Source organism: Charadrius vociferus, unplaced genomic scaffold, assembly GCF_000708025.1.
Source record: "Charadrius vociferus isolate BGI_N301 unplaced genomic scaffold, ASM70802v2 scaffold740, whole genome shotgun sequence".
Taxonomy (NCBI): domain Eukaryota; kingdom Metazoa; phylum Chordata; class Aves; order Charadriiformes; family Charadriidae; genus Charadrius; species Charadrius vociferus.
In genome coordinates, this window is record NW_009646517.1 from 534,215 (window position 1) to 561,478 (window position 27,264).

The 27,264-nt window shown below is 39.3% G+C and overlaps 1 protein-coding gene across 1 annotated transcript in view; it reads right to left on the reverse strand.

Annotated features, from left to right (window-relative positions):
• Nucleotides 1-3,610: 3,610 nt before the first annotated feature.
• ACTR2 (ARP2 actin-related protein 2 homolog (yeast)) overlaps nucleotides 3,611-27,264 on the reverse strand; it is a 28,303-nt gene continuing 4,649 nt past the window's right edge. The window contains exons 2-11 of the mRNA XM_009885015.1: nucleotides 26,509-26,549; nucleotides 21,222-21,332; nucleotides 17,592-17,606; nucleotides 15,352-15,567; nucleotides 11,217-11,289; nucleotides 8,713-8,849; nucleotides 7,736-7,885; nucleotides 6,928-7,073; nucleotides 6,364-6,496; nucleotides 3,611-5,138 (exon numbers count right to left, since the gene is read on the reverse strand). Coding sequence (XP_009883317.1) covers nucleotides 4,968-5,138; nucleotides 6,364-6,496; nucleotides 6,928-7,073; nucleotides 7,736-7,885; nucleotides 8,713-8,849; nucleotides 11,217-11,289; nucleotides 15,352-15,567; nucleotides 17,592-17,606; nucleotides 21,222-21,332; nucleotides 26,509-26,549 — 1,193 coding nt within the window. The 3' untranslated portion in view covers nucleotides 3,611-4,967. The remainder of the gene's footprint in view (nucleotides 5,139-6,363; nucleotides 6,497-6,927; nucleotides 7,074-7,735; nucleotides 7,886-8,712; nucleotides 8,850-11,216; nucleotides 11,290-15,351; nucleotides 15,568-17,591; nucleotides 17,607-21,221; nucleotides 21,333-26,508; nucleotides 26,550-27,264) is intronic.

Sequence of the window (27,264 nt, forward strand, 5' to 3'; positions counted from 1 at the left end):
GATGTACTTGTGTTGAGGTCAGCAACTGGCAATTAATTAATTCGTTAAAATACCTGGAGAGATTGAAAATGGGCACATGGTGAGAACATGCGTGCAAAAGGAGGATCTTGAAACCACTTAAGCTTTAGGGCAAACAAAAACCAGATGGGAGATGGGCGCGGTGATGAAAAGGTGTAGGCAAGGGGCCCGTATCTGTCATTATTCCTGCAGCTACAATTTAATTACCATTCCTAGGCTCTGGGGAACAGATTTTTTTTTTTTTTTTAAAAAAAGAAAAGGTATGGGAAGGAACACAAGTTTTGCAGTTGGAAGATGCCCCTTAGCATCATCCCAAGTCTCTGCTAAGACTCTTAATATGCTTTACTCATCACCCAGAATAGAAACCGTTTCCCTAATCTTTAATGTTATGGAATTGCTTTCAAAGGGGAGAAAAAAAATAAATTGAGAAGCAAAACCCCACGCTTCCTCACCTCTCCAAACTTCTCCTTGTTTCAGCAGCACCAGAGCAGAACTCGGCACAAGGAATGCAAGAAGCCCTTCTCCAGCTGTCTGGGTGACAACCAGATGTGCACTGCAATCTCAGTTTATGCAGTTGCTGGCTGTGACAACAGGCTGCACCAACAGGTTACAGAAAGGTAAGATATTTACCTGGAGGATGTTACTTAAAGTTGATCTTAATGTTGGAATGCAGTGAAGGTAAGAGGTAAAATTAGCAGCCTACTCTGAATGGAAGATTATTTTTCTTTTCTTGAGGCCTATAAAGGCGAAGCTACAGTGACTTATACCACCAGGACAACAGACCAACCCATTAGAGAGGAACAAGTATTACATGGAAGGACTTGAATAAAGCACATTTTTAGTTTAGATATTAATACTTGCTGAAAAGGTCCAAAACATTGTTTTCTAAGACTGTTCTGGTTGCTAGAACACAGGAAGAGATATATTTGGATTTAAAAAAATCCCAAACAAACAACAACAACAAAACCCCTTGATTTTTCACAGTATTGAAACAGCTAATGAAGCTTGTTTGTGGAAAACAGATGAAGTGCCCGCAGGGAGGAATTCACTATTGAAAAAGTTGACTAGCAAATGTCGACTGAGCTGTATTTAGTCCTTTCCACACAAAAGCCACGTCAGGCAAAACAAGCCAAAGGGGAGGAGCGGGGAACATGAATTATTACTGAGTGGAGGTAAAGCCTGATTTTTATTTTTTTTTTTTCCCCAAGAATGCACCGTAATGGAATGAAGATTTGGGTTTGGGGGGGCTTTTTTTTGCTATTAAAATCCTTTCTACCTGTACCAGTATCTAAGATGGCATGTGCTTGATCTAGTCACCAAGACAGGCACACCCAGAGCCAAACCGCCCATATTGGGTCACCCTGAGAAATCCAAAGCCATTATCCTACTGGGGACATGATGCATGAGGAACATACATACAGAACAGCATGTACAACATGCTGGGGGGAAGATGCTGGTTGAGCTCGTTTCAAAAGCCAGATAAATGCATGGCAATTAGCGGGTCAGCCACTAATCCACACAGCATGTTTGAATTACAAAATTTCAGGTGCAAGAGCTGCTTCAAACGAGTGCATCTTCCTAAATGCTGCACGTTAACCACTCGCATAGTTCTTATAGCAGGTCAAGTGCAGGTGATGTAGCACACGAGGTCGCAATCACGGAGATTTTTCCTAAACAGAGCATCATTATGTGGCTTCTGAGCTTAGCCAGGGATGCTGAAGTGAATAGAAGTTGAGGGCTCTTCCCATTTCGCAGTACCGAGCTTGAACTAGAAAAGATTCCTGTCCAAGGATAAGGATTTTATTTTATTTTTAAAGAAACTAGGATGGAGGGAGGGGAGTCTTGGCTACAGAATGGAGTAGGGCTGCTTTTCTCACTCCATGACAGCAATCAATAGGGAATGTGTTATTTTGTCACGTCAGATTTCCTCAGCATAAGCAGCTCAGGATAGTTTTGTGATGGAAGTTACAGAAAAACTGACAGAACTGTGATTTCCCAAAGGAAACAAAGCAAACGTAATCTACTTTGAAAAAAATCTGATTTTATTTTTGTATTGAAAAGACCTGTCAATTTAAATAGATGTTTATTTCCATTCATGGTCTCAACCAGTGTTGTGTGTTAACATTATTCAGAACTGTATAAAAAGCCATTTGTGTTACATCGGTTAACATCCTAGAACACTTGGGGAAGAGGGGGGCGGGGTTTGAAGCAGCTTAACATTAAAAATAGGATGTTCCCAAAAAACTTACAACTGCTGCGGCATCTTCTATTCTAATTTTGTAGGAACTGAAGCATATTGCAAATACAACTCAAGTTATTTGGTCTTCAGAAAAACCGCTTTAAACCCAGATTGCTTTCATAGCAATATTGAAGCTGTCGGCTGAGAGAACACACAAACACACTCTCATGTGTGCAAACACACACACACAGAGAACCACAATGAGCACAACTGGAACACCCCATTCAGTTATTTGGATTACGTACGCCTTCTTCTGAATCCATGATTGCTGTAATTTAAAATGCTAGTTGCCTTTTTTTTTTATATATATACACAGTTTCCATGGAAACCCAAGATTCTGCACAATCAACTGACATGTATTACTCATGGTGCTGTGAAGTTCTCTAGTGAAAGGGCCAAATTCCAAAACCTTTACTCAAACGTGCGCATACCTAACCGAAGCCAATGAACAGGGGAGAAGATGGTTTAGAAAAGAGGTTGCAGGGTCAAGGTCTAGATTTGGAAAAAAAAATTTAAAAATATTAAAATAATCACATGACAGATTGTCATTCAAAAAAGGTTTTTAAGTCATTCTTTGGTTTATTTCCATGAGTCTCAACACTGTCCAAAAAGCCCAGAGACAGTCACATGAGAAACCATAGCTCTAAAGCAAGCCCACAGCATTTTTAAATCTTGCGTATTAAATGTTCAGAAGACTACAGGAATTCAGAGTACCCCTTACATTCACGTCCCCAAAAATCTAGTAACTGCTGAAGTGCATGCACTGAGGCATGACCGGCATGCCTGTAAATTCATATTGTTCAAGTTAAGAGTAAATATAGCTGCAAAAAACCCCACCCACCTATAATTAAATGGTCATTACTAGCAATACTATAGTGACTGTCTTGTTATTAAAGAAATGCAGACGTGGTTTCTGCCCGTTTGGCGCTCTCAGCCAAAAGGAAGCTGTCTGCCCGATTTAGAAAGAAAGCAAATTTTAAGAGTCCAAGGGAGTTTAATATTTCCATGTTCCTGGGGTTAATTATTACTGTAAAGATGTAGACAAATGGCAAGTATATGAAAGCATATCTCGTACATTCCAAGGTTTGGAAGTCAAAAGCAGAACTTAACTTCCTTACGCTTAAATGTTATGGTAGGCTTGGAAAACCAGTAAGAAGTGATACAATATTTTCATGAAAAGCAAAATAGAACTAAGTCAAACTGGCATTTGTATGCAAGCAGTTTTTGCTATGCTTTACGTAAGGCAGATTTTATTGCAAAGATAGTTACCGGTCTGCTAGTAGGAAAAAAGATACAGGCAACTATACTCGGAGAAGATGGCTGATAATTACTAGTGACAACTTCCATTTTTTCAGAATAACTCAGCTTTAATGTACTTTCTGGAAACAGCATTTTAATCACTGGTTTTCACTTCCTTCCCCATCACACGTTAAGTATCAAAAATCAAGACTGGACAAAATGAATTGTGGGTATTTACCAACCAACAACATCTCATATTCTAATGTTATTTTTAACTGGAACAAATACAGGTCATTCTTTATAACCTACTGCCAGTGGTTGTTTATAAATATCTGCTTGCTGCAATAAACACTGGTCATTGAAATATTCATTTGCAATAACTACTTGGCACTAGGTTAATATACTTGTAAAGTTTAATGGAAGTGCTTCTGATGTACATACAAGCACTTAAAACATCAGACTTTTAAAACTTAGTTTGGGGGTTTTAATATCTATAGTTACAGTTTTCACAAACATTTCTGAAAGTATTAACTCTCTTCAGAAATTTAGAGGCTCCTGTCTCAGCACATCTAAGTTTCTCACCAGTTACAGAATAGCTAATTTAACATTCTTGCTCCCTATGCTGAGACAACACGGTACCAAAATTTAGCTATAAAAAGAGGCATTTTTGGTCAGACTGACCCCCAGCTGTCCCTTAACAAAAAAGCAACACAGCTCCAACCTGTCTCCTCCCTCCAGAAAAAGACACCTAAGGCCACGAATGTACATTTGCCAGAATAGCAGATGTTTCGCCGTTTGTGGCAACTGTGTACATGCCCACTTAGAGAACTACAGTATGAAAGCGCCCCCCCTCCCCCTTTAAGGATAAACCACCTCGGAAGCCAGTTCAGGCAGCAGTGCGTACAGAACCACATCACATCGAAACAGTGTGTTAAAGCCATTCCAGCTAGTTAAACTAGTCTCTAAAAATGTTTAATCAAAATTCCTAATTGCAGGAAAGAAAAAAAAAATAAAATAACCTTAATGTAGAGAGAGGCAAAAAGATGCAAAGATAACCACCACCATGATCCAATAGCAAAAGCTCCTGTTTAAAGGTTTTCTTATGCTAAAAAAGGCACACAAACCCCTTGTGAACTAGAGACAAAAGCTAGCAGTACTACAGCAATAAACCCAGAAGAAAAAGCCTACCAGAATTACCCAATTGCCTACTGGGAAGGAACAATGAAGTAGACAGGCTGCTCTTGCTTTGTTTTGTTTGCAGGGAAGTGGTCAAATTTAATAGTCAAATTTAGCCACATTAAGAAACATTTAACAAAAGCTACCCCAAGAAACCAGAACAAAACCTGACCTTTGGGTCAAAAGGCCGCAGACAGGCCTTTCCATAGCATGTAGCCAAGTGAGTTCAGAGATTGGCAATGAAAGAAAAAAAAAAAAAAAGCTTTAGACATGTGATGGGAACAAGCTTTGGGATTTATCGAACAGTCACACCAAGCTTCTCCAGCACACGCACTCCCTTTTCTTGGTATTCTTGTCGGGTCATCCAGAAGTTGTCTTTGTCTTTCATGATGTCTGCTAGAACCGCGCCGCCTAAAAACACCATGTGCTTTCGACGAGGTGGATCTTCAATTCGGATCTTAAATTTCTAAGAAAGAAGAAAAGAAACTGTTACAAGGATTCTTGAAACAAAGCCTTTCAAAATAAAATTGTGCTTTCCACCAGAACAATGAAATGGAAACCCTTTAGTGAGAAAAATGCAACCAGAATACTGAAACACTAGCATAGGGCACTCTACGTGAGCTTCCAGCTTGCGCAACCAAAGTAAAATAACTACTTTGCACTGGAAATTAGAGACGGCTATTTACACTTTCCCCAAAATTATACATTCGGGGTATCCACAAAAAGCCCAGGAATCAGAATACAAAATTAAAGACTGTATTTTTTGCATTTCATGAACACGGTAAAGAGTAAAATAATTCCTAAGGTTCGCTGGCTACAATTATCAGAATTTACCAGCTCACAAAATAATTTTGAATTATACCAAGTTTTAGAAGGGCAGACAGAACAGGTTTAAAATTTACATAATCTAAACCAGTTTAACTATTAATATTCCCCTAAATTCTTTGATGCTAAAGCCCTAACTTCGAGAGCAAAAATGAGTACAGTCAAAGCTACATGCGAAATACTGGTTTTTAACTTAAAACATTCTGTATAATTGAAACGGTCCACATAGCTACAACAGATCTTTAGAGAATGCTGTATTAAGAACCAGGGAAGTTCAATGCAGTTCGACATTAGAAACTCCACTCACATGAATTTTCTCTGTAAATATCTCCTGCTTGAAAAGCAGATAGCATTACAATGTGGTGTTACCTCTGTAACGTGTGTGTGGCTGTTGTCTGCTTATCGCAGTAACCAGTGAACAAGGCACATTTATTCCACTTGAAGGTGTGTGTGAGAACTCTAGCCTCTTACTTTTGAGTATTTCACTTATAGCATGAACCAAAACTTTAAAAAAAAAATAAAATCATTTTTGCTCAATGGTGATGACTTTGTAAGGCACAAGAACTCATTAGCTTCGTTAGACCTATATTACAAGTTGCGCCCTAGCATTTAACAGCCCATTTTACATTCAGACTAACCGAAGACTTCAGGAATTACTTGCTATTAGCACGGACTAGAAGGTGGCTTTATTGCAAATATGCGCACACCAAGCCACCGACTAGAAACCAACCGAGAGGCAGCAGTTTTGCAAGTCGCGTGGAGGGCCACCAGCAGCTTCTGGCATTTCTGACTGCTTGGTTCCCTCTAGTGGAGATTCAGGATAAATCTCTGCCCCACACAAATAAAGCAGCGGATTCGGTACCCACCGAGAGTTTTTCCACGTCTCCTTTCAGAACCCGTTCCAGGTAGAGCTGTTTAAGTTCCCGCTCCAGTCGCGAAGGCAGCCCGGGGTACATGGTGGACCCTCCAGACAGCACGATGTGCTTGTAGAATTCAGACCTGACCCAAAAAAAATAGTCTTTCTAGTATCGTATAGTATACTCTGTAGTACAAACAGAGTACAGGTACCTGTACATACAGGGGAGTAAATACAAATCTAAAAACTGGTTGCTACATAAAAACAGCTTTTGCATGAGTTTGGCAGGCTTGCTCATGCTTTTCCAGGCGTCCCAGAAAGCAGCATTAAAAAAAATAACAAAACACTGTGCTTTGAAGATTTTATCCTTGCTCATTCATACCAAAACAGTCAAGTTTCTAGAAAACCCGCAAAGTTCCAAGGAGTCATCTCAGATTGACCCCCACTCCCAGTATATACTCTCCCCCAGCAGCACACGTATTTGTGTCTAAAGCAAAAGATGTTATTTTGTTTGAATGCAGTTTTCACGTCACACTGCACCCTGACAGAGGATTTTAAAGTGTTCTGCTCTTACCTGGTATCAATGTCAGCGGCCTGGATGGTGTTAAACAGCAATTCGGCCACGCCAACCCCCTCTACATTGATTAAGTGAGGCTGGAAGAGAGCCTCCGGTGCCTCAAACCGTTCTCCACCGACTTTGATAATCCTGCCATCTGGGAGCTAGTGAAGAGAAAAACCCACCATTTAGAAGACTACTTTTAGCCACTTGGATACTAAACAAGCCAAGAGGAAATGACCTACATCGTTCCCTAATGTTTTAAAACAGGAAACGGTTGATAATTGTCACCACTGCAAGAAGTCATTCAGTACTACCGAAGGAAGATACAAATTCTTCAATCGTTACACAATTTACTTAGAGACATCAGGGACCAGCTACATAGATACCGACGCAGCAAACGCATTTCCTTGTGATACAGCTCCTAATATCGATTTAAAAGATGATCTTACAGCAAGAGTAACGCTCTCCTGCAAGATCTTTTCTTCCGTGTGTGATCACAGAAGTTTCCACTAGGAGCAAGTTTACCATTCTTATGGTACCAGCTATCAGCCGTATATGTGTCACTGCCACATGGATGAAGCTGAAACAATCTGACATGCTAGAGTAAGACCACTTTCTCTATAAGTTCCTGTAATTTAATATTCAAATTTCAAGGATCTACAATGACAAAAATGAGTAAAAAGTCTTATGGAAAATCGGGGGGGGGGAGGGGTAGAAAAACTGAGCTACTGCCAAGAAAAATGTAAAAGGAATCAAAGCTAAACGCTGCCCGAATTTAAACTTACGAAGTTTAGGACAAGAAAAGCTGTCTTAAGACACCCACCGTGTAGGATTCAACTAGTACTGTGGTCTCTAATGCCAGCTTCTGCTCCTGTTCGATGTTGTATCCCACATAACATAGTTTTTCCTTGATCATGCGAACAGTCTCAAAATCAGCAGAATGGTTGAAAGCATACCCTCGCAGCAAGAGGAGCTAGAGCGAACGCATCAGGTTAGCAGTAAATGACAGGAACAGTCAGGATCTCGTTTAATCAGTAAACGTGTACATTCAAACATGCATCTTTAAAACTTTGCCTCCCTTTTTTAACTGCAAATTTAGTATTAAGTCCACTCTATCACAGTGCATCTGTTCTTACCAGGAAAGTAGAATAGCAGCAGCATTACTCCATGTTGGAAATTTTCTCTTCAATTTTCAGTATAATAATTACAAAGACAAGTGACAGAAAACCAAAAGAATTCTTATGTATAGGACTTCACTTCAGAACACTCCAGTGTTCCAGTTTAACCATCAGCTTTGTCAATCCAGAATGTTGCTTATATTTTTTTAAAAAGCAAATATTCTATAAAACATATGCTCTTATTTAACAATCAGGTAAGAATTACTACACTATTTTCTGTAAGCAAAAGTCTTTCTGAAAATAGATGAGTAGAACTGATAGAATACAATTTTGTTGTCATTTTATATATCAAGAAAGCCAAATTTTGAGTTTTTCCTTCCCAAATATGGACTAAAATCCCTTCCTACAAGACTGCCACTAAGAAAATGTGAAGTCTCTGAATAATATCAATAATATCACATGTGATTTAAATAGGGAAACATAATAGATAGACTGAAGTGATACAGAGAATACAATAGAGTTCTTTATGTAATTAACATAATACAATACAGTACTCTTTATGTAATTAACATATAAATAATAAGGGAAAAACGAATAGTGGTTTCTTGCTATCAAGGGATTTTAACTTGAACCAACATACCACAGAAATCAGCCTCAACCTTCAAAATTCTTTCCAGCTTACCTTAATGAGGTACCTAGTGATATCCCTCCCGGCGATATCTAACCTCCTGGTGAGATGAGGGAGAGAGAAACCTTCATAAACTGGGCAAATATGAGTTACACCATCTCCAGAGTCCACAACAACACCAGTCAACAAACCTAAAAGAATTGGGGGGGAACAGTACGACTTTTATTAGCACCTTCATAAATAGAGCAAAATAGTAGTGAGTTTAAGATAATTTTTTTCATTGTAATCTTAACACAACCTCTGATCCCTCAGTCATCAGTTTGGGAAAAAAAGTCACAATTTACAATTCAGTTATTTCCATTCAGCTGGATTTTAAACTTCAGGTTTTCATAGTAACAAATGCTTTCATATACGTTTTTTAAAAGTATTACCTCCACTTTTTCCTAGATGTTTAGAACTCTACCGTTCCCAATTTTATCTGGTGTTTTGACATCTTAAATTGCACTCAAATTAAAGAGGATATCTAAGATAAGATCATTAAAGGCTTGTTGGGGCACAAATTCCATCTCAGATTCAGCTGTATATGTGCAACTTTATATTAATTTCTCAAATATGAAGAAACCTAGAGGTATTCAGGCCGCAAGTTTACCTCGTTACAATTGTTAGGACTTGTTGATCTTGGCTGGTATTCAAAAAAACAAAACAATGCTTTCATAAGGTAGAGAATATTTGGACTATACAGCACGCATCCAATTTTTTTTTCCCCACAGAAATAGCATTAGGCTGAATCAGATCCACTTTCATAGACTAAAGAAATGAACTCTGGTGAAACAAGTTTACCATAAACCCATTAAATTCTAAGGTGTTCAAAACTGAAATATTATAAGCCTGTAGGGACAGAAGCGTCTGTGCTTCGCTACCAAAATACGTCAGAAGCAGAATTACCACTAAAAAGTTGATTAGAAAACAGTTTTATAGTTTCTCACAGGCTATATAAAGCAAGAAAATGTATTTTAAGGGGAGACCTCAAAACAACGAAGGAACATTTAATAGGTAATAGCAAGGTGCATTGGTTTGGCTACTGTAATTTGCTCAAGCTTTGTAAAGACGAGGCAAACAAATTGGTTATTTGCCTCGAACGAGCCAAAGAACACACCTTGGATCGGTTGTGTGATCAGATCTTCCGATTTATTCGTGAACTGGAATAACCGCTACGCAAACACAACAAGTCTTGCAATCGGACACACGCAGTAAGGAAGGAAATAGTCACAAGGGACTACACCTAACTCCAAAAGGCTGTTGTGAGGAATTGCTAAAGAATTTCCTAATTAGAACTAGGTTTTGATATATAAACCCCTATGCCTTTAAAAGGCACGCAGAATTCCAGGTAAAAGCAACAAATTAGTCTTAAGAGAGTTTTAACAGCAGCAACAAAATGCGGTGCACTGAAACGAGGCATGTAATTCTAGCCACTACTTTAATCTTTAATGTAATGTTTATAAGTAAGATGTTTTAAAGGGCTTTTTTTTAATTTTCAAAAGTAAATGTTCTATTTATACGTCACTTGGTTTTTATATCTTAGAAGGTCTTCAACTTTGGTTCAGATGATAGTATGTAGAAACAGTGTGGACTGCTCTAAGGTGTTTCCTGTTTTGTTATTTAGAAAGTAATTGAGCGCTATGTGCTAAAATACACGTATAATTACAGCAAAATTTAAGACCGTACATGTTAGTCAATTAACTACATATAAGGAACCACACCAAAGAAAAATCAAGGTCGGGGGGGAATAATAGCAGAGATTGCAGCAAATAAAATTAATATCCAGGTCTGCAAATGTGGTTTTGATTCAACTAGTTTTAATGACTTGCATTAAGAGAACAATCCTTCCAGTACCCCATCACTTTTCCTCTTGGACATAGAAACTATGTTGACATGTTAATGGACAAGAATATTTACATCCTGTATGTGACAGCTAAATACACCGAGACACTGGTGAACAGATGCAAGGAGGCATGTTATTAGAACTGATGTACTTGAGCAACTTCTTAAAATTCTGGCCGGATTGCAGTCAATAGTAGAATTTCTGTCGAATTCAGTGAATCCGTAATTCTCTCCTCAGGCTGAGGATCATTTACTCTAGTTTACCTACAGCAAAAGAATCAACTACTTTTTTTTTTTTTTTAAACTGTAAATAGTGCAAAAGTCACCTAGGCAACTTCTTGAAATTCACTTACGGTAATAATTTTTTCCTTTATCAGAAAAATCAAAAGCATGTCATTAAGACTTGGTGCCAAAGGCTAAATGACTGCACCCTGAAACAATGACAGTTGTGATAAACCAGGTTTTTGCATTTACAAGCTTGTCTCCACAAGCTGGTTCATGAAAATAACACCGACAGTGGTACCTATCAATAATTCCTCAAAACAAAAAGCAAGCCCGTAAGTCATTGCTGAGCTTGCTTACAACAGCGTTGAATTAAGACCCATTAATACCATATTAGTACTGTGGCTCAGCAACACATTTATAAACTGAATAGATGTTAAGTTATCTTTGCCTACCTTGAGCATACAAAGTAAGAACAGCCTGAATGGCTACATACACCCCAGAAAACTGGTATGTCTCAAACATAACCTGTAAGATGAAGGCAAAAATTAACATCCAAAACAGGCCAAATATTTAAGAGATTTCAGAGAAGTATGAAAACCGTGTTTCTAGAATTCTGCGTTTTTGCTAATCAAAAACACTTTCCAAGAAATTTCATCCCACAGATTCTACACAAACATTAGAAACCTCTTTGCTTTCTGGCAGTCAGTAGTACATTCAGTTCTATACCTTACCTGTTCACGCAAGACGAGCCATATCAAATATTCCACATCCGTTTAGCAACGAAACTGAATACTTATAAGAAACCCACACACCAATTTCTGCAGCTTTACCAAGCCGTGTTCCAAAGCGCTTAATGAGTGGGAGGCAGTACTTGTAGACCAGCCAAGTACTTCATTACTAAAGTGTGACTTGGGAATGAAGTGTTTGTTAAAGGTGTATGCTTTAAATCTAATGAAGTTGAGGGTTTGGTGGTTTTTTGGTTTTTTTTTATTCTTCATATCAAGCCCTGCAGACTATGTCAAGTAAAGACCAAACAGACTCCTCCGTGTATGGGTCCAGAATCACCCCAGTGTCACAGATTGTCCTCTGCATCTGGGCCGCCTTCTTCCCTTCTTTAAAGCACAACTGACGACAAACGTCCAGAATCAGTGCAAAATCCACTTCAATTGAAATAGTACAGGTAGAGCTAACTCTGTTACTACATACAGAACACCAGGGGTTTGCAGAACTCTTATGGAAACACAAAAAACAACCGCCTTTCCTGTAGATTATGTTCCCTTTAACCACTAAACTAGTTTCAGTGAAGAAAGAGTCTCGAAGCTTAAAGGATGTAGAGTTTATAGGATCTTAGCTTCTTTATAAACACAAAAAAGGCCAAGTAAACAAATCATACTGTACAGTAGTTTTCCCCTCAAAATGTTTTACCAGGAAAAAAGGATGAACTCTGATTATTCCAACGCATACAGAAGTTTTGCTTTTGCTACTCTGCAGCCTCCTGAGCACTTCTGCAACTTCTAGGATTAGAAACTGATTAAATCCTAAGTACTCCCACAGCTCAAGTAAAAGATATCTAAATATTTTTAAAGAAAAAAAGCTGATGCCTGACAATTTTAGAATTCTGAACTATTTAAAGAACCTCCTCTCTTAGAACAGTGTGACTTTAAACAGCTGGCCCATATCAAAAACCTGATCCTTGCAAAGTCAAGTTAATTATTTCAGAGCTGTATCAAGCACACCGCAAAACCCCTGGGAAAGCTGATGCCGCCCTCCTCGGGATATTTGCTGTGAGCGCGCAGTATAGCAGAAGTCAAGCAGAAAGGGACACGGAGGGGGGGAGCTGCAGGGCACCCTGCCGTGAGAACATCACGCTTTGGGTTTTTATAAACCCCCAATGCCAACTGGGTAATATAAAAGGAAATTTAATACAGTAGTCAGGCGCATGGGCTAAGAATGAGCAAGACATTACAAGGCTGGCTAGTAACTTCCGTACTGGCCACAATTTAGCACGTATGCAATACCTTCAGAAACAAGAAGCAGAAGTATCTGCCAGAAAAGGAACAGTTGAAAGGGCAGCAATTGAAAATGAGATCCCATTCGAGTAGTCATTGCCCAAAACCGGCACTATTCCAATGGATCAGTCTTTCAAACAACCTGAGTGCTTACAAAATGAGAAACTAATTTAAGAAAAATCTAAATTACCATCTTCATAAAACAAAAAATCAATATTCAAATGGCATTAGTTACTGCCTTCACATGTACTAAAGCCTAGAAGCTACTGGAAAACCCTTTTATAACCCCTATGCAGGCCTTTGGAGGGTTGTTTTTCTTTCAAGACATCTAGGTCTGTTCTATTTGACGCGAAAAATGCCTTGACAGGGGACGTACATGTTAACAAAACTTAAGATGTAAACACTGAGCAGGATGTTCTCCTGAAAAGATTCTTCTTCTCATGCCAGCAGCTTTTGGATTACCTACACAGTGATGTTCTAATTGGGCACAGAAAGGAAGAACTAAAAAATAGGAAAAAAGGTAAAGCCTACTGGTTGGGATTAAGAGAAGTGAGTGTGCTAGTGTATCTTCACACCTACACGGTATGCCATTACAGTCTGGCTGCTCCTGGGGGTATTACAGAACGAGAACGCAGCAGATAACTAGAGACAAACAAGCGGCCAACACTCACTTAAGCTGAGGAGCGACCAGTGTCTTATACGTGCTAGGAAAGAAACCTCCCTTTTTTAATAGCTATTTTACAATATAGCTGTCACTTGCTGCTGTTACGATGTAGCTGAGTTTGATGCAGCGACGGGGTGAGGAGAGAGAACTAGAATGAAGTACAGCATATATAATTATCTGTCATCTTGATATGGTCCAGATGACTAAGCTTTTCTTTTAAAATGCTGCTGCACTGTATCACAAAATGAGGAGACATTATTATATTTACTGTGGGCTTCAGGAAAAATCTTAATTCAGTCCTCTGCTTCATACTGGGCTAGCCTCCCTGAAAAGGAGGAGTCCGTGTCAAAAATGGAAAGAGTATAAATATGCTGCAACTAAATATTGCTCGTCTTCGTAACACTGTGATCCATTCAAAATATTAATAGAAACAATGAGCTTCTCTGACTCAAATTTAAATTTACAATAATGGATTCTAGGTTTCCCTAATCCTCTGGATTATGATTCAGTATCTACAATTTCTGGAGTGGTTTAAAAAAAGCAAATGGAGCAATACAAATATTTTATCAGACTTCAGAAGCCAGACAAGATTTTTCAATTTATGGTATAAAATTACTCAGTCCCAGAATAACTAAAAACCCAGCCTTTCGTGTTTAGCAGGAAGACAGAAACAAGAACACTATTGTGGACAGCTGAAAAGCGAAGAAGCCTGAACAGGAAATTCAACAATTCCTGCTACATGGAGGCCACCCAGAATAATCTGCTACGTCTATCACACCACAGCTGACTTGATACACAAGAGACGGTATCACTAATGTTGCATTGCATAATACTTCAGTAATAGGTCCCTAATGTCCGCAATTGCTAAGAAATGCTGAATTTAGATTGCACAGTTTGATTTTCTTCACTTAAGTTTTTCCAATTTTGCTATACTTCACTTGCTCTCAAGTCAGTGAAAGAAAAAGACGAGCGTAAACATATTCCCTGCCACACTGCAGAAAGCACTACTGTAGCTGTGACAACAAAAGGATTATAAAGCAAAGGTCTACCGTACTGATAAAGGCAAATTCTTATTAGACTAAGCAACAGATTTGGGAAAAATACACGTATACAAAGCTTTCATATTAAAAGTTCTGATAAATGGATGAGTCTTCAGACTAAGAACCCATTTTTCCTGCCCTATCAGCTACACTGAGTACTCACATTAATTGAAAATACCTATGATGCTTGAAAAAAAAACACCCCACCAAAATGGGAAACTAAACTTTTTGTTCTCATGAAGCATTACTGCTCTCCAAAATTGAGTCTTTGTCACGTGGTACTAGAGCTAAACAATATACGTCTGACAACCTGCATTAATGCAAGGTTGAGATGGAGCTTAGGTCGACGAGGGCAGCACTACGAGATCGAGGATCCAAGAACCAGCCTTTCCTTCTTAGAAGGCTTTAATTGATAATCCCTAGCATTAATCAAAGATCAGTGAATTGGTTGTCATCACACCTTTGTCTCAGCTACCTCCAACAACACTGCTCCATCTGCTAAGCATCATCTTGCTCAAGCCTCAATCTCCTCTGAAGCATCACTGGCTTACGGAAGTCCCAGTCATTTAAAGTAATTAACATTCATCCAACAGCTAGTAATCAATATATCTTGGATACATGAAGATAAACACTTTTCCGATTCTGCGTCTTACTGGCGATACGGCTTGAGACAAGAAACCTGCTTACAGCTTTGGAATAAGGTCGGTTTGTTTGAATTTAACCACAGTAGCCTTCACGGCTATGGCTGAGGATGAGTTTCGGTTAGAAAACAGAACTGCTTTGCCTCAGACAGTTACCAGGTGTTCCAAGAAGTTAAAATCTCGTGGCAATGCTTCAATGACAGAATATATCAGTTTCTACTAGACAGACATACCTCCACGATCTTCTCCCTGTTTTTAGTTGGATTCATGGGAGGTTCTGTAAGTAGTATTTTACAATTTTTTGTGTCAATATTAAGTTTTTCTGGTCCAAACGTGTAATCCCAGAGGTGCTTCATATCATCCCAGTTCCGAACTATTCCATTCTCCATCGGATAATTAACTTCCAGCATTGAGCGTAATTCACTTGCTTCATCACCAACCATGAGATCCTGTAAAATTTTAAACACAGAAACATGTCAGTGCTTGCAAAGTTTTCCAAACACCGAAATCCTCCCGAATGACAGTGAACTGCTCCAGCCTGTGTCCGACTGCGTTCTTAAATAATGCCCACATTTTAGAATAATTTTCAGGTACTTAGGAGAAAAGTAGAACATATTTCATGCAGCATTTAAATTTAGTTGTTACCCATCCCCAGCCTTTTCCAAAATAAGCTTCGTTAATTCCATTCTCCAATTACCCTTAAACAAACCAAGAAACCCTGCCACAGCCAGATACCACAAAGGCCTCTAAAAGTACAGATGTTTCTCCACTGACACCTCCAAAATTCTTTTAATCAAATCCTATTTTCAAAAGGCCGAGATGCAAAATAGCACATAAGGGTAGTAGGTGGGATTGGCAGAATATTTTTCCATGCAAGTTGCAAATTTCTGTGCACGATACCAAAAAAAAGGAATAATGAGTGGTGAATAAGCATACCGAACAGTAGCAAAAGCAAATAAGGGATTAGAAGTTCCACACTAGACATTAAAAGAAACAATGGTTTACATATTACCTATGTCAGTAGGGTGCGAAGAGACATATCTAAATATAAAATATACCCTCGTCTGTTCCATGCCAAAAGTCCCAAGCCAAAACCACCAGTAATGCATTCTTACACCAATACAACCAACTAATGCATAGTCTGTATAGTCATTTCACACTGATTAAGCAATCTGTTTCTTAAAGTTAGTTATGCAAACGTTGCACATTCAAATTAGTAGCATCATATCTTTTCCTTTCCCACGTATTTCCCAGAGGAATTATGCACAGTAACATCTTTGCTCCCTATTATACTCCATACTTTTCTAAAGAAACCTTAACTGACTTGCTTATATTTATATTTAGCCTACAAGAGCGTATTTCTAGGTTCCAATGGCGCCGGTTTCATACTAGGATTACATTTATTTCATTGCAAAAAAACTCAGCTGCTTCATACAAAAATATGCCACGGCAGTTTGCAGTTACTGGGGCACAGAAAACTTTGCAGTGAAGGTTGCTCAGCCAACTAAGTCAATGCTCGGGAAAAAAGATGCACAGTGAAAAATCCAGCATCCGGTTTATAGGTATCCTTTTTTAGAAGTAACCTAAACAGTTCCTGTTGCCTATAAAAAAAGGAAGTTAAATGAAAATAATCTAAAGCAAACCATTCCTCTTCGACTCCCTCTGCCTGACATTTGTTCTCCCTTGCACAGCAGATCACACGTCCGTTCTCTACTGTACAGAAGACAGAAGTCAAGACTCTAACATTTTACGTCAAATGCACGCTAGGTGAAACGGTACTCTGAAAACTCCACCACGCAGCCACGTTACTCAGAATTTAAGACAACAGAAACTCCACCAGTTAACAGAATCAGAAGCCTTTTTTTGTGCGCTTTTCTTTGAGGATCTATGCTGCCAAAGAGGACACAGCCCAGGAAAAGCCGCTATTCAAATGTGCAATGAAAGTTGCACAAAACTTTCACGTCCTTTTAAAATGACGCTAAAGGGCAGAACAATTGCTGTCAAGAGCACGCTAACAAACAGGCGCACTTGGTAGGTGAAGGGGAAGAGGGACAGCACAACTGAATTTGCCGAGAGGAACCCGTATCATGACATTCAATGTTTCCACCACTTCGGTACTCAGTAATATTTCTCTAATTGAAATCTGGAAGGTTTTTTTCAAGCTCTTGGTTTGTAATGTTAAATATAGCAATTTCTACTGTTAAAGGTGCTGAGCTTATGTTGATCTCTAAGACCTATTCTTACATCTTGCAAAACTACAGGTTATGTGGCATTTAGAAGCGATACATAAAATATTCTCACAAATTAGTTGCTAGTAAACCAAAGCAATGAACAACGTCCAAAATAAGTATGTATTCAAATGTAAAATGTAAAACAAGACAAAACAATGAATAGCATCAAAAAATAACGTAACAGGTACTAGGTCCCATCAAGCAAAAATGGTAAACAAACAGCACAGGGGCACCTCACTTACCATCTTTTTGTTATTCTACTTCAACAGGCCAAGAAATGTGAAGAAAGAAGGTAGAAGCAAGAAAGTCAGAAAAGGCCTAAATGAAATTCTCAAATTATTTTCAGTACACAGTAGAAATAGGCTGAAAAGAGATGCATGTACAGCAGGAAATGATCTGAGTTAGTTTCGTTAGGGCCAAACTAACGTTCTCAGGATCTCAGGTTAAAACATCTCTTTAAAGGAAGCTACTGCTACATGCCAGTGGCGTGTCATGTTCGCGCATCTTATGTTGCAAACAAGATCAGTATGTCTGCCTATTTCTCATAAATAGGATTCTGTGCATAAATAGTCTGTAACACTGGGGTTTTACCCTGGGCAAGGTGTTTATCTGCACTAGACAAGACTCTGCACGAGGCATTTGACCGTAACTACCTCTGACAAATGCTGAATTTCAATTTTGTTTTGAAAAACCCGCTTTAAATACCCAAGAACTGAAAACCAAAACAGAAAAGCGTTCACCTCTAAGCAGGCAAATCTGTTCATATATCACGGAACAAATACCCAGAAAGAATCAAATAAGAGATCTTTACTTAAATTATGGCATCCACACTCAGAATGAAAATACGTGATCATGAAGTGCAGTAGTAAGAGCAGTGTCTCAAAGTTCTTTCCCTGTAGCAAGCTATGGAAGTAGGAAGATTATTAAAGCTGCCGGGAAGCACTATGAGAAATTGGAAGTGTATGTGTACAAACATTGTCTAAAACTATACTAAAGCCATTTTCACGATTATTGAGATTTTTTCCTCCTTCGATTAAGTTTACTTTGAGTCACCTAAACCGTCAAAAGCCATAGGATAACCATCAGCGCCATTAAGGCAAATCTACTTAATTCTGCAAATTGTGGCAGAGGAAAAGCGCGTCGGGTTCCTGGCAGCTGCCTTTGAGCAGGCAACAAAGAGGCCGATCAGAGCGTGGCCCTCTTCCTCACTTCAGATCCAGAGAATGAAATGACCTTCTCCAGGCTGTCTTTGGCAGAAACTGAGCAGAACTGTAGGACATGGACTATTTCTCAGCAGGTCACCGGGTCTGATCTGCCCTAAAATCCTAGTTGTTTTAACCAGCCAAAGCTACTCCTCAGTCCTCCCTTCCTGAGAAGGTTATTAACCCCTAAACCTGCTTCAAATATTAGTGACTCAGTAAAAGCTAGAGCAGCACCTATGCTTCTGATTTTAGAGTTTCAAGGTTGCAGCTTTAAGCAAAATAATCCCACTAGGGATTATTTATTATTATCCCCCAAAACAGGATTTTTGTGTTTATGTCCTAAACCGGGGAAACTGAGTAAGAGAAAAAGCTACATCCCTGCTACTGACTGAAATGAGACTCCAGAAGGAAAACATGGACAAAGCAGCTTGAACTCGGTAACTCGACAGATGGATGACAACCAGTTTTGATCAGCTTCCAGACTCTTTTCACAGAGGTTCTGAATTTGATGGGAATGACAGCCTTTCTAAATAGTTTTGAGAAGTTAAACCGATAATCTTCTTGCCAGCTTCCTTTGCTCAGTTTTAAACTTCGCCCGTAAGAACTTGCAGTGAATGGCTAGAATTAAATTTTGGCATAAAACTCATCTGCTAAAATACATTTTTTAGGAAATCTGCGAGAATCTCACAAAGAAAAACGGCACTCACACTTAACAAGTCTTCCCACTGTATTATCCTACTGGGATACCCAAAGTATCTGTGGCAGGGATTTATTCACTTGATGTGGTTTCCTTAAGAAAGAGGGACAACCTATTATAGGCAGATGCTATAAAACTTCTAGGAGGAATCTAGACACAGTTTATGCTCTCTAAAATACACCCGTGTGATCCGTGCTCAAGCAGAAGACGGGCAATGCATGTGAAATTATAGTTTACTGGTTCTTTCGCACTGATCTCATAGCAACTACCCACTTCTACCTCCTATCTTTCCAATTAAACACTGTCATCTGTAATGATATTAGAATTATCGGACAATCAGAGGATACCAAAACTGGAAGGACAGGCTGTATCAGATCAGCTGGAGAGAAAAACATGACTTCAACAACGAGATTTCATGCAACAGAATTTTTTTTGGACTTGAGACTTGTAAATCACTGCATAACTTTCATAAAACTTTACCAGGACCTCTTTGAAGAAATTGTCACAATAAATTTAAGTAGATATCCAAAGAAACACCTCTCCCCAAGTCTTGCAAGAGAAAGGAGGATGTTTCCCTCTCCCTACAAAAACTCCTGTCTACTCTGAAAGTGAAAGATCTCTATCATTTCAACCAAATTGTCCTAGCTGAGACCAGGTAAGCAGTATTGCAATATTAAAAAAAAAAACCCACAACCAAACCAAAACCAAGAGCATTTTGGAAAGGTCTGATGTCTTTCATCCTCTTGACTTTCTAGTATGGCCTTCTGCTGATACTACTGACTTTTTACAGGCAGCAGCAGAAATCAGACAACTGAAGTTCTCCTTGTCGCCCACCAGGTTCTGGAAACAAGGAACAATTGTGCACATTTTTTTTTTCTTTTTACTAAGCTGCTGCTCAGAAGCAACAAGGAAAGCAAAATTGAAAGCCTGTACATGTGTGGTTCTACTTGACCTTCAGTGGCCTAAGTGAGGGCTTCTACAGTTCTGCATCGCCTCCTGCTTCTCCCTCAAGTTCCTGCTTCTGCCTTGCTCTCAAACTGGAGCTTGCACAGTTGTCTAGCGAAGCAGTCAGAACTTTACCTGACAAAGAAAACACTCTTTTTCAGCTGGATCAGCTCGCTAAAGTGGCGACTTTAGTGGCACCGCACGACTGCACAAGAACCTCGACCAGCACAAGGTGAGAATGTGTGGCTAGAAGCAAGAAGGTAGGACGTGACCACAGCAGGGCCAAGACAGTTACTGAAGCCTGTATTGCAGAAGCACCTACTAACATTTGAAGTGTTACTCTCTAATTACAAAATAAAGTGAGAAACGATAGCTCCCCAGACTTCAGAGAAAGATTCGCAAACAGTGGTGTGTCCCTCCATTCCAAGCTTGGAATGACATCCTAAGGCGAAGTAGCCTGAACACAGCCTCTCCATCTCTAACTGGTGTGGAGTACCCACGTCTGCCAACAGCAAAAAGAAAAGAAAAACAATAGAAACAATGAAATGCAAACACAACCAAGGTTAAACATCTCATACGAGATCACAGATGGTCAACCGTGAGTAGAAAGCAAACAGTATAGAAAGACCTGGAAGCTCCGGCAGTTCTTCAGCATTGTCTCAGAATCCCATGGTACAGCCTGGTGACAAAGATCAACCATTTCCACCTGATTTCTACCTTCTGATCTTGACATCAGGTCCATATTGGCATTTGAAGCCCCTATTTGCCCAGAACCACTTGAGCCCTACCTTCTGCCTCCTCAGCTGTACTATCTGAAGGCCTCCAGCGCTTCAGGTTACTCTCTTAATAACTTTGTCGTCTGTGACAGGCTAAAACCCAATACACAAAAAGGAACTGAGATACTGAAACAGCATAAAGTGGAATTAAGGAAAAAGCACTTCCAAATATTACATAAGTCAAAAGCTGCCCTAAATATTTTTATCTGCCAGAAATGAATAATAATAATAATAATAATAATAAAAATTTACCTTGATTTCAATGTTTCCCACTTTAGCAGTTGATCTTATAATGGGTCTTCCAACCAAAGCTGGAAAAATGTGCTCCGGAAAATTTGAGCCTGCGTAGCCACATTTCACAAACTGAAAAAGAATAAATAATTTTATTAGAATATGCATTACTTTTGTTTACCAATAGAAACCTGGTTTGGCGTAAAACATTAAAAGCCCAAATTTAAGACCATGTGTCCCAATGGAAACCAAATGGAGTTATACTTTCAAGTCAATTTAACACATTTTCGATGATGTAAAATTGAATTAAAGTATTTTCCAGAATGTTTTCTCAATCAGACTGTCAGATTTTTGAGAAACAATATTAAAATGACTAAGTACGTTCAGAGGTGTAACAGTCCAGTGTTTGAATTTGGATTTCCTGCCACTCTATAAAAAAGTTCTCCAGCAACCCAAAACCCATTATTTTGTAATGGATCACCTTATAATGCGTACTCAATGAGATGAAATTAAATTGCCTCTCCAATTAGAGCACACAGTAGCATAACAAGTTACACATCAGAAAAAACCAAAACCTTCATTAGAAAAAACCAAAACCTTGTGAATTCGGGTGTTATGCTGGTAGAAGAAGCGTTTAACAACAAACTAGCAGATAATCTGCGCAATTCTGATGGATTTCTCAGTTTCATCATTTTCAGGGTTTCTTTTAAGGATAAAGCTATGAGTTTTCAGTACGCATTTCTGAAACCAACAGCACAACCAAAACCTCAGCTGATGGTAGTTCGCACCAAACATGATATTCTGAAAGAGTATTTGTTACCAAAATATGTACGAAAGGAAGCTTTATATCACTGGGTCCCAAGATAGTATATATGCTAAGAAAACAGTGAGGATTAAATGAGCATAAAAAAAAATAAAAATAAAAATACAGTCACTAGAGGAAGTAGAGTCATAAAACAAGTACTTCATATGTACCAGCAAGAAGGTACAATTTTAGCTCACGGGGATCAGCAAATTATGTTCTTCGGCTATCGTACTCAATGTTCATGTATCACGCTCTGATGTTCTGCCTGCAGCTCATATGGAACAGGCTTCTCTTTTTTTTTTTTTTGATGCATACTTAGTGTACTGCGCTACATGCCAGAACGACATCCTGCAGTCCCAAACTAAACCTTACGCATTCTCATCTGCAAAATTACTCAACCATCTAGGTGTGTAACAGCAGTAACGCGACATGACGGGATCATTCCGGGTGGAGGGAACCTCAGGAGCTCTCTCGGCCAACGCGGGGCTCAAAGCCGTCAGCACTGAATGCAGAGCGGGTTGCTCAGGGCTTTCACCAGTTGGATGTTGGAAGCCTCCAAGGACAGATAATTCACGGCCTACTTGGGACCCTGTCCCAAAGCTTAATTCTCCATTTCAGGTTGTATTAAAAGCCATCTGCTAGAATTTCCACAGCGTTCACTGAGTTTTCTGAAGTGAAGCCTGAAGACTGCCACTGAAACAATTATCACAGCAAAGAGTACAGCTAATTGCAGCTGAGGGGAGTTCTGCCATTACACGAATGGTAACATGAAAAGTCACCTTCTGCTGCTCTAAATTCTTCGCCTGACTGCAGTAAAAAGGGCACCTGTTTTGGAAAGAAATGTATAAAGCCAGATACGGAAAGAACCAAGAGATATTTTAATTAAAGTTGGGCTAGTACAGGGGGGAAGCGATTTTTTTTTGCATTTTGTGACCCTAATGTCTTTCACCCATTCAGGGTTTGCTGTCTCCAAAAGCAGAGCTGTTTGGAATACCTGAGGAATGACACCGAGTATACAACTAATTTTGCTCCTTCTGCTTCAACCCACCTTCTTTGGAAAGGCGAGTACTTATCAACTCTTTTGCTTATATTAAGGCCAGAAGTACCTAGGAGTGACATAGATCTTATCTGTGCATTCAAGGATGCAGTGCTGCTATGAGAAAGCAAAGAGCAGCCACAAGTATTTTTGGATCACACTACCTGAACACACCAGAAGGCTCTACCAGAGGAAACATATGAGCCATTTTGAAGGACTGAGCTAGGTCTAAATAATGGTGTCCAATTTTTTTTTTTTTTTTAAAATAAGCTCCCTTGCAGTAATTTGCTAAGTCTGAATTCAGGGCAATTACACAATTTTTGTTGTGACTACAATATTTGGGTATGCTTGTTATAAATTTCATTGCGCAGCACCTGGTTCAACTAGAAGGAAGTTCGAGAAAACAGCTCCTACAATCCCATCCTCCAGCTTAGGGTTTCATAAATCGTTCTGACTACAACCATAAGCACCTCCAGATAGCCCAGGTACCTTTACACCCATATAAATATACGGAAGAAAATTTTTTACGCTGAGAATGGTGAAACACTGTCCCAGGCTGCCCAGCGAGGTGGTAGATGCCCCATCCCTGGAAACATTCCAGGCCAGGTTGGACGGGGCTCTGAGCAACCTGATCCAGTTGAAGATGTCCCTGCTCACAGCAGGGGGGTTGGAATAGATGGCCTTTAAAGGTCCCTTCCAACCCAAACTATTCTATGATTTGCTTACAGCTTTTCCTCCTTTTCCTTCCTCCAGCATGAAGCAACTTCCCTACCAGCCATCACCAACCGTGTTGGTCAACGGAAGCAACGGGACCTGTAACATCTAAATGAATCTTTAGGACCCAAGCTACTGGAGCATCCCTCAGGAAGCTCCACTACCCACACTTTTAAATCCTGCCGCCCGCGCAAATAAACCCTGAGGGCTACATAGCAACCACTGAGATACGCGACCAAACCAACTACTGCGCAAAATCAGTGGGTGCCTTTTGGCCACCCTTAAAAATACTTCTTGAAATCACAGACAACAACGCTGAACTAGAAAATCCCAACCTACAAAAATACTACTCTTAAGTTCTTACTATTTGAACTGTAATAGTAACTTCCAGCCCCTTTCCACGTTAAAGCCTTGACACGCCTTCCCAGGTAGTTAACAATGTTGGCAATTAATAAATCCTAGATTTTAAAAGCAGACTGTCATTTCTCCAACCAGCCTAAAACAAAATCAAAACCAGATTTATTCCATGTAAACTACAATAAGCAAGATTAAGCTTGGCCATTCGTGGTCTGTTCCCTACCTCTTCCAGGCTGGAAGGGACAGCCTTAAAAATGACATTTTAACAAAGTTTGGTAAACTCAACAGTAGATCAATGGGGCAAAATGTTAACTCTGTCTCTTCCCCTTCAAATTTGAAATTTATCCCCCCAGGCTACATGAAAGTTCGGTGAAGATGAGAACAAGTCAGCATCGTACATCAGCTTTCCCAGCAACGAGAGAATCCCCACTGCAGGATTCTTCCTGACACCTTACTGAATATTCAGCTGGTTCGGTAGGTTCATGACGTGACATGACATTGGAAATTATGGCTGAAGAACTAGATTTGGTAAAACTACCAACAGGGAAATGCGCACTTGTTTCTCTTCCATCCCTTAATTGTGCACACCCCTTGGAACAGTTATCAAGTAATTTCCGTACGATGCTTAGTATACACCATATCTTGAACAATAACACCAACACTCAATGAATTTACGCGTCTTTGTAAGGAAGCCAAGAGTTCATCACCATTCATTTTTGCAAGCATTTGATACACGCTTTGAAATGTTTTAAGAATAGCTACTTAGCTTGCCTGTGTGCAAGACGGCGTATGTAAGAAGTTTTACCATATATAGTTTCTTCTCCGTTTCATTGTGGTTTATACCGACTCTTTCACTTCCTACTGAGTCATCAAACAGTAAGAACTTGTATGTATAAGTATTCTTTCAAACGAAAAGAATGAGGAAGCTCGCAAACAGGTCACGTGACAAGTTTTAAGATGAATACTAATATTCTTATCAGGTCTCTGTGCCCGATTCTTTCCATCGATGCAACTCTCCAACAAAAACCCTAAACACAATTAGGGCAATTTTACAGGGCAAATAACTCACCATTTATCCTATTCCAATAAGAACATCCATCTCTAATGCTTTAGACCTTGAAGATGCCATTGCCCGCCTCTCTGCTCCACTACGGGTTGCAAGAACTTCCTCCTAACCACCTCTTCCTCACAGATCCGTTGCAGCCAGATACATTAGAAGTCCCACTGCAGCATAACAAGACCCGTAAATTTCAAAGACAAGCCTAAAGCTAAAATTGCACCAGATTTTTCTATTCTCCGTTTTTATGTAATATTTCTGGCACCTGGCAAGAGCTTTCATTTCAATCGTGGTTTTAAGTATGACATATCACAGTGTATCAGAAATGGTTCTGATGTAAAGCAGCTCTTTGTTGTCATTCAGAAGAAGTATTATTACAAAAATACCAGTTTGACAATACAGGACCACTTGATAATCTCGTGGTTCTGATGTAAAGCAGCTCTTCGTTGTCATTCAGAAGTATTATTACAAAAATACCAGTGTGACAATACAGGACCACTTGATAATCTCAACACACAGTTGAGGCTCGAAAGCTTTACCTAATGGAATTTTCTTCAAGTTTCACTATCGCAATCCTAGCTCAATTATCCCGATTCAACCTAAATATTTTGAGTTTATTGATTTAACAACGATTTCTTGATACTTTGGCTCTCCCACGCAATGCGCTCGGTGGCCAGGGTACTTCCATACGCGTCCTGTTCTGCTCAGAGGCTCAACACAACCCAAAGCAGCACGAGCAGAACTGACACAGGCCCCTCCTCTCGGCACTGCAAAGGCACTGTCCAGGCACCTTCCACTGTTATAGTTATTTATATCCTGCTGATACAACTCCCAGAGAGAAAAAAAAAAAAAAAAAAAAAAGGATCATTCCAAGAAGTCTCTTAATTTAAAAGCGCGCACAGATATGTTACACTGTACAAAATCTGTGTTGCAAACTCCGCTTGGGAAATTGGGTAAAAATAATGGCTTCTACCCCACGCCTCGCACCTTACCGAGACCGGCTGCAGCACAACACTGCTGTCACTGCTGATACATTAAACATTTTACAACCCATAGATTTATTGCTACGTAAAGAACCACACTAAAGGATGAAGCTCGAAAATATTTTTGGGGATATGGGCCTGACAATAAGAGTATTAAACAATGAAAAAAAGAAAACAACCCAACAAAAAAGCTTCCACATCCCTTTGTAAGAAGAAAACAGTAAATGCCTTTTTTTTTTCCCTTTTATTTTTCTAAATAATAGTGTAAAAAGTGCCCAAAGGCTCCAGACCCCAGCCCTGTTAAAGATAATTTTTGCTACAGGAGGAAAATCGAGAAGACATCAGAACTGTCAGACCCCAGAACTGTCAAATACAATGTTCTTCTTCCCGAACCGATCTAATAATTTCAGATGCTAACTGGAAAACCCTCTAATTCAGAATGCTGAATCTCTAACAACGGCATCCTTTGTCTCAGCTATTCCCTCTTTGGCTTTTAAAAAAATAATAAAATATCTTCTTTATTCCAAGTGTTTATTAAAAAAAAAAAATCACTTCCTTTTTGCCATTCAAGAGATCTTTACATGCTGTCAGCTGCGTTAAGTCCCCACAAAATATTTCTTTACTGGGGGAAACCCGAGATTTCTGAACAAAATTACCAAGGGGAAATATCCACCTATAGCATCTTTTCTTTTTCTTTTTTTTTCTGCTTTAAAATGGTTATCTTTTTCTCTTCCTGTCGAGGCTCCTCGAAGCCTGCATACCACTGACAAAAGGGTGAATTTCAAGTGGGTGCCTGCACGCTCACGGAGGGCGGAAAAGGGGAAAGGACGGGGAGAAAACCTTTGGGGTTCTCTTGATTTAAAAAAAAAAAATGCCCATTTTGGGTACGCTGCAGATCAGGAAGGTATATGGAAAGGATGATGCTCCATTTTGACTAGTAGCTGTAAAATAAGATAATAATAATAATCATCCCTAAAACGAATAATCCTGCATGCAGGGGACACATCCCTGATTGCTCAGTGCATAATGGGCTCAATTCAGATTTATTTTTTTTTTTTTAAAAATATATTTTTGGTGAAGTACTCGTCGCTGCAGAGAGACTTGCTGAGGTT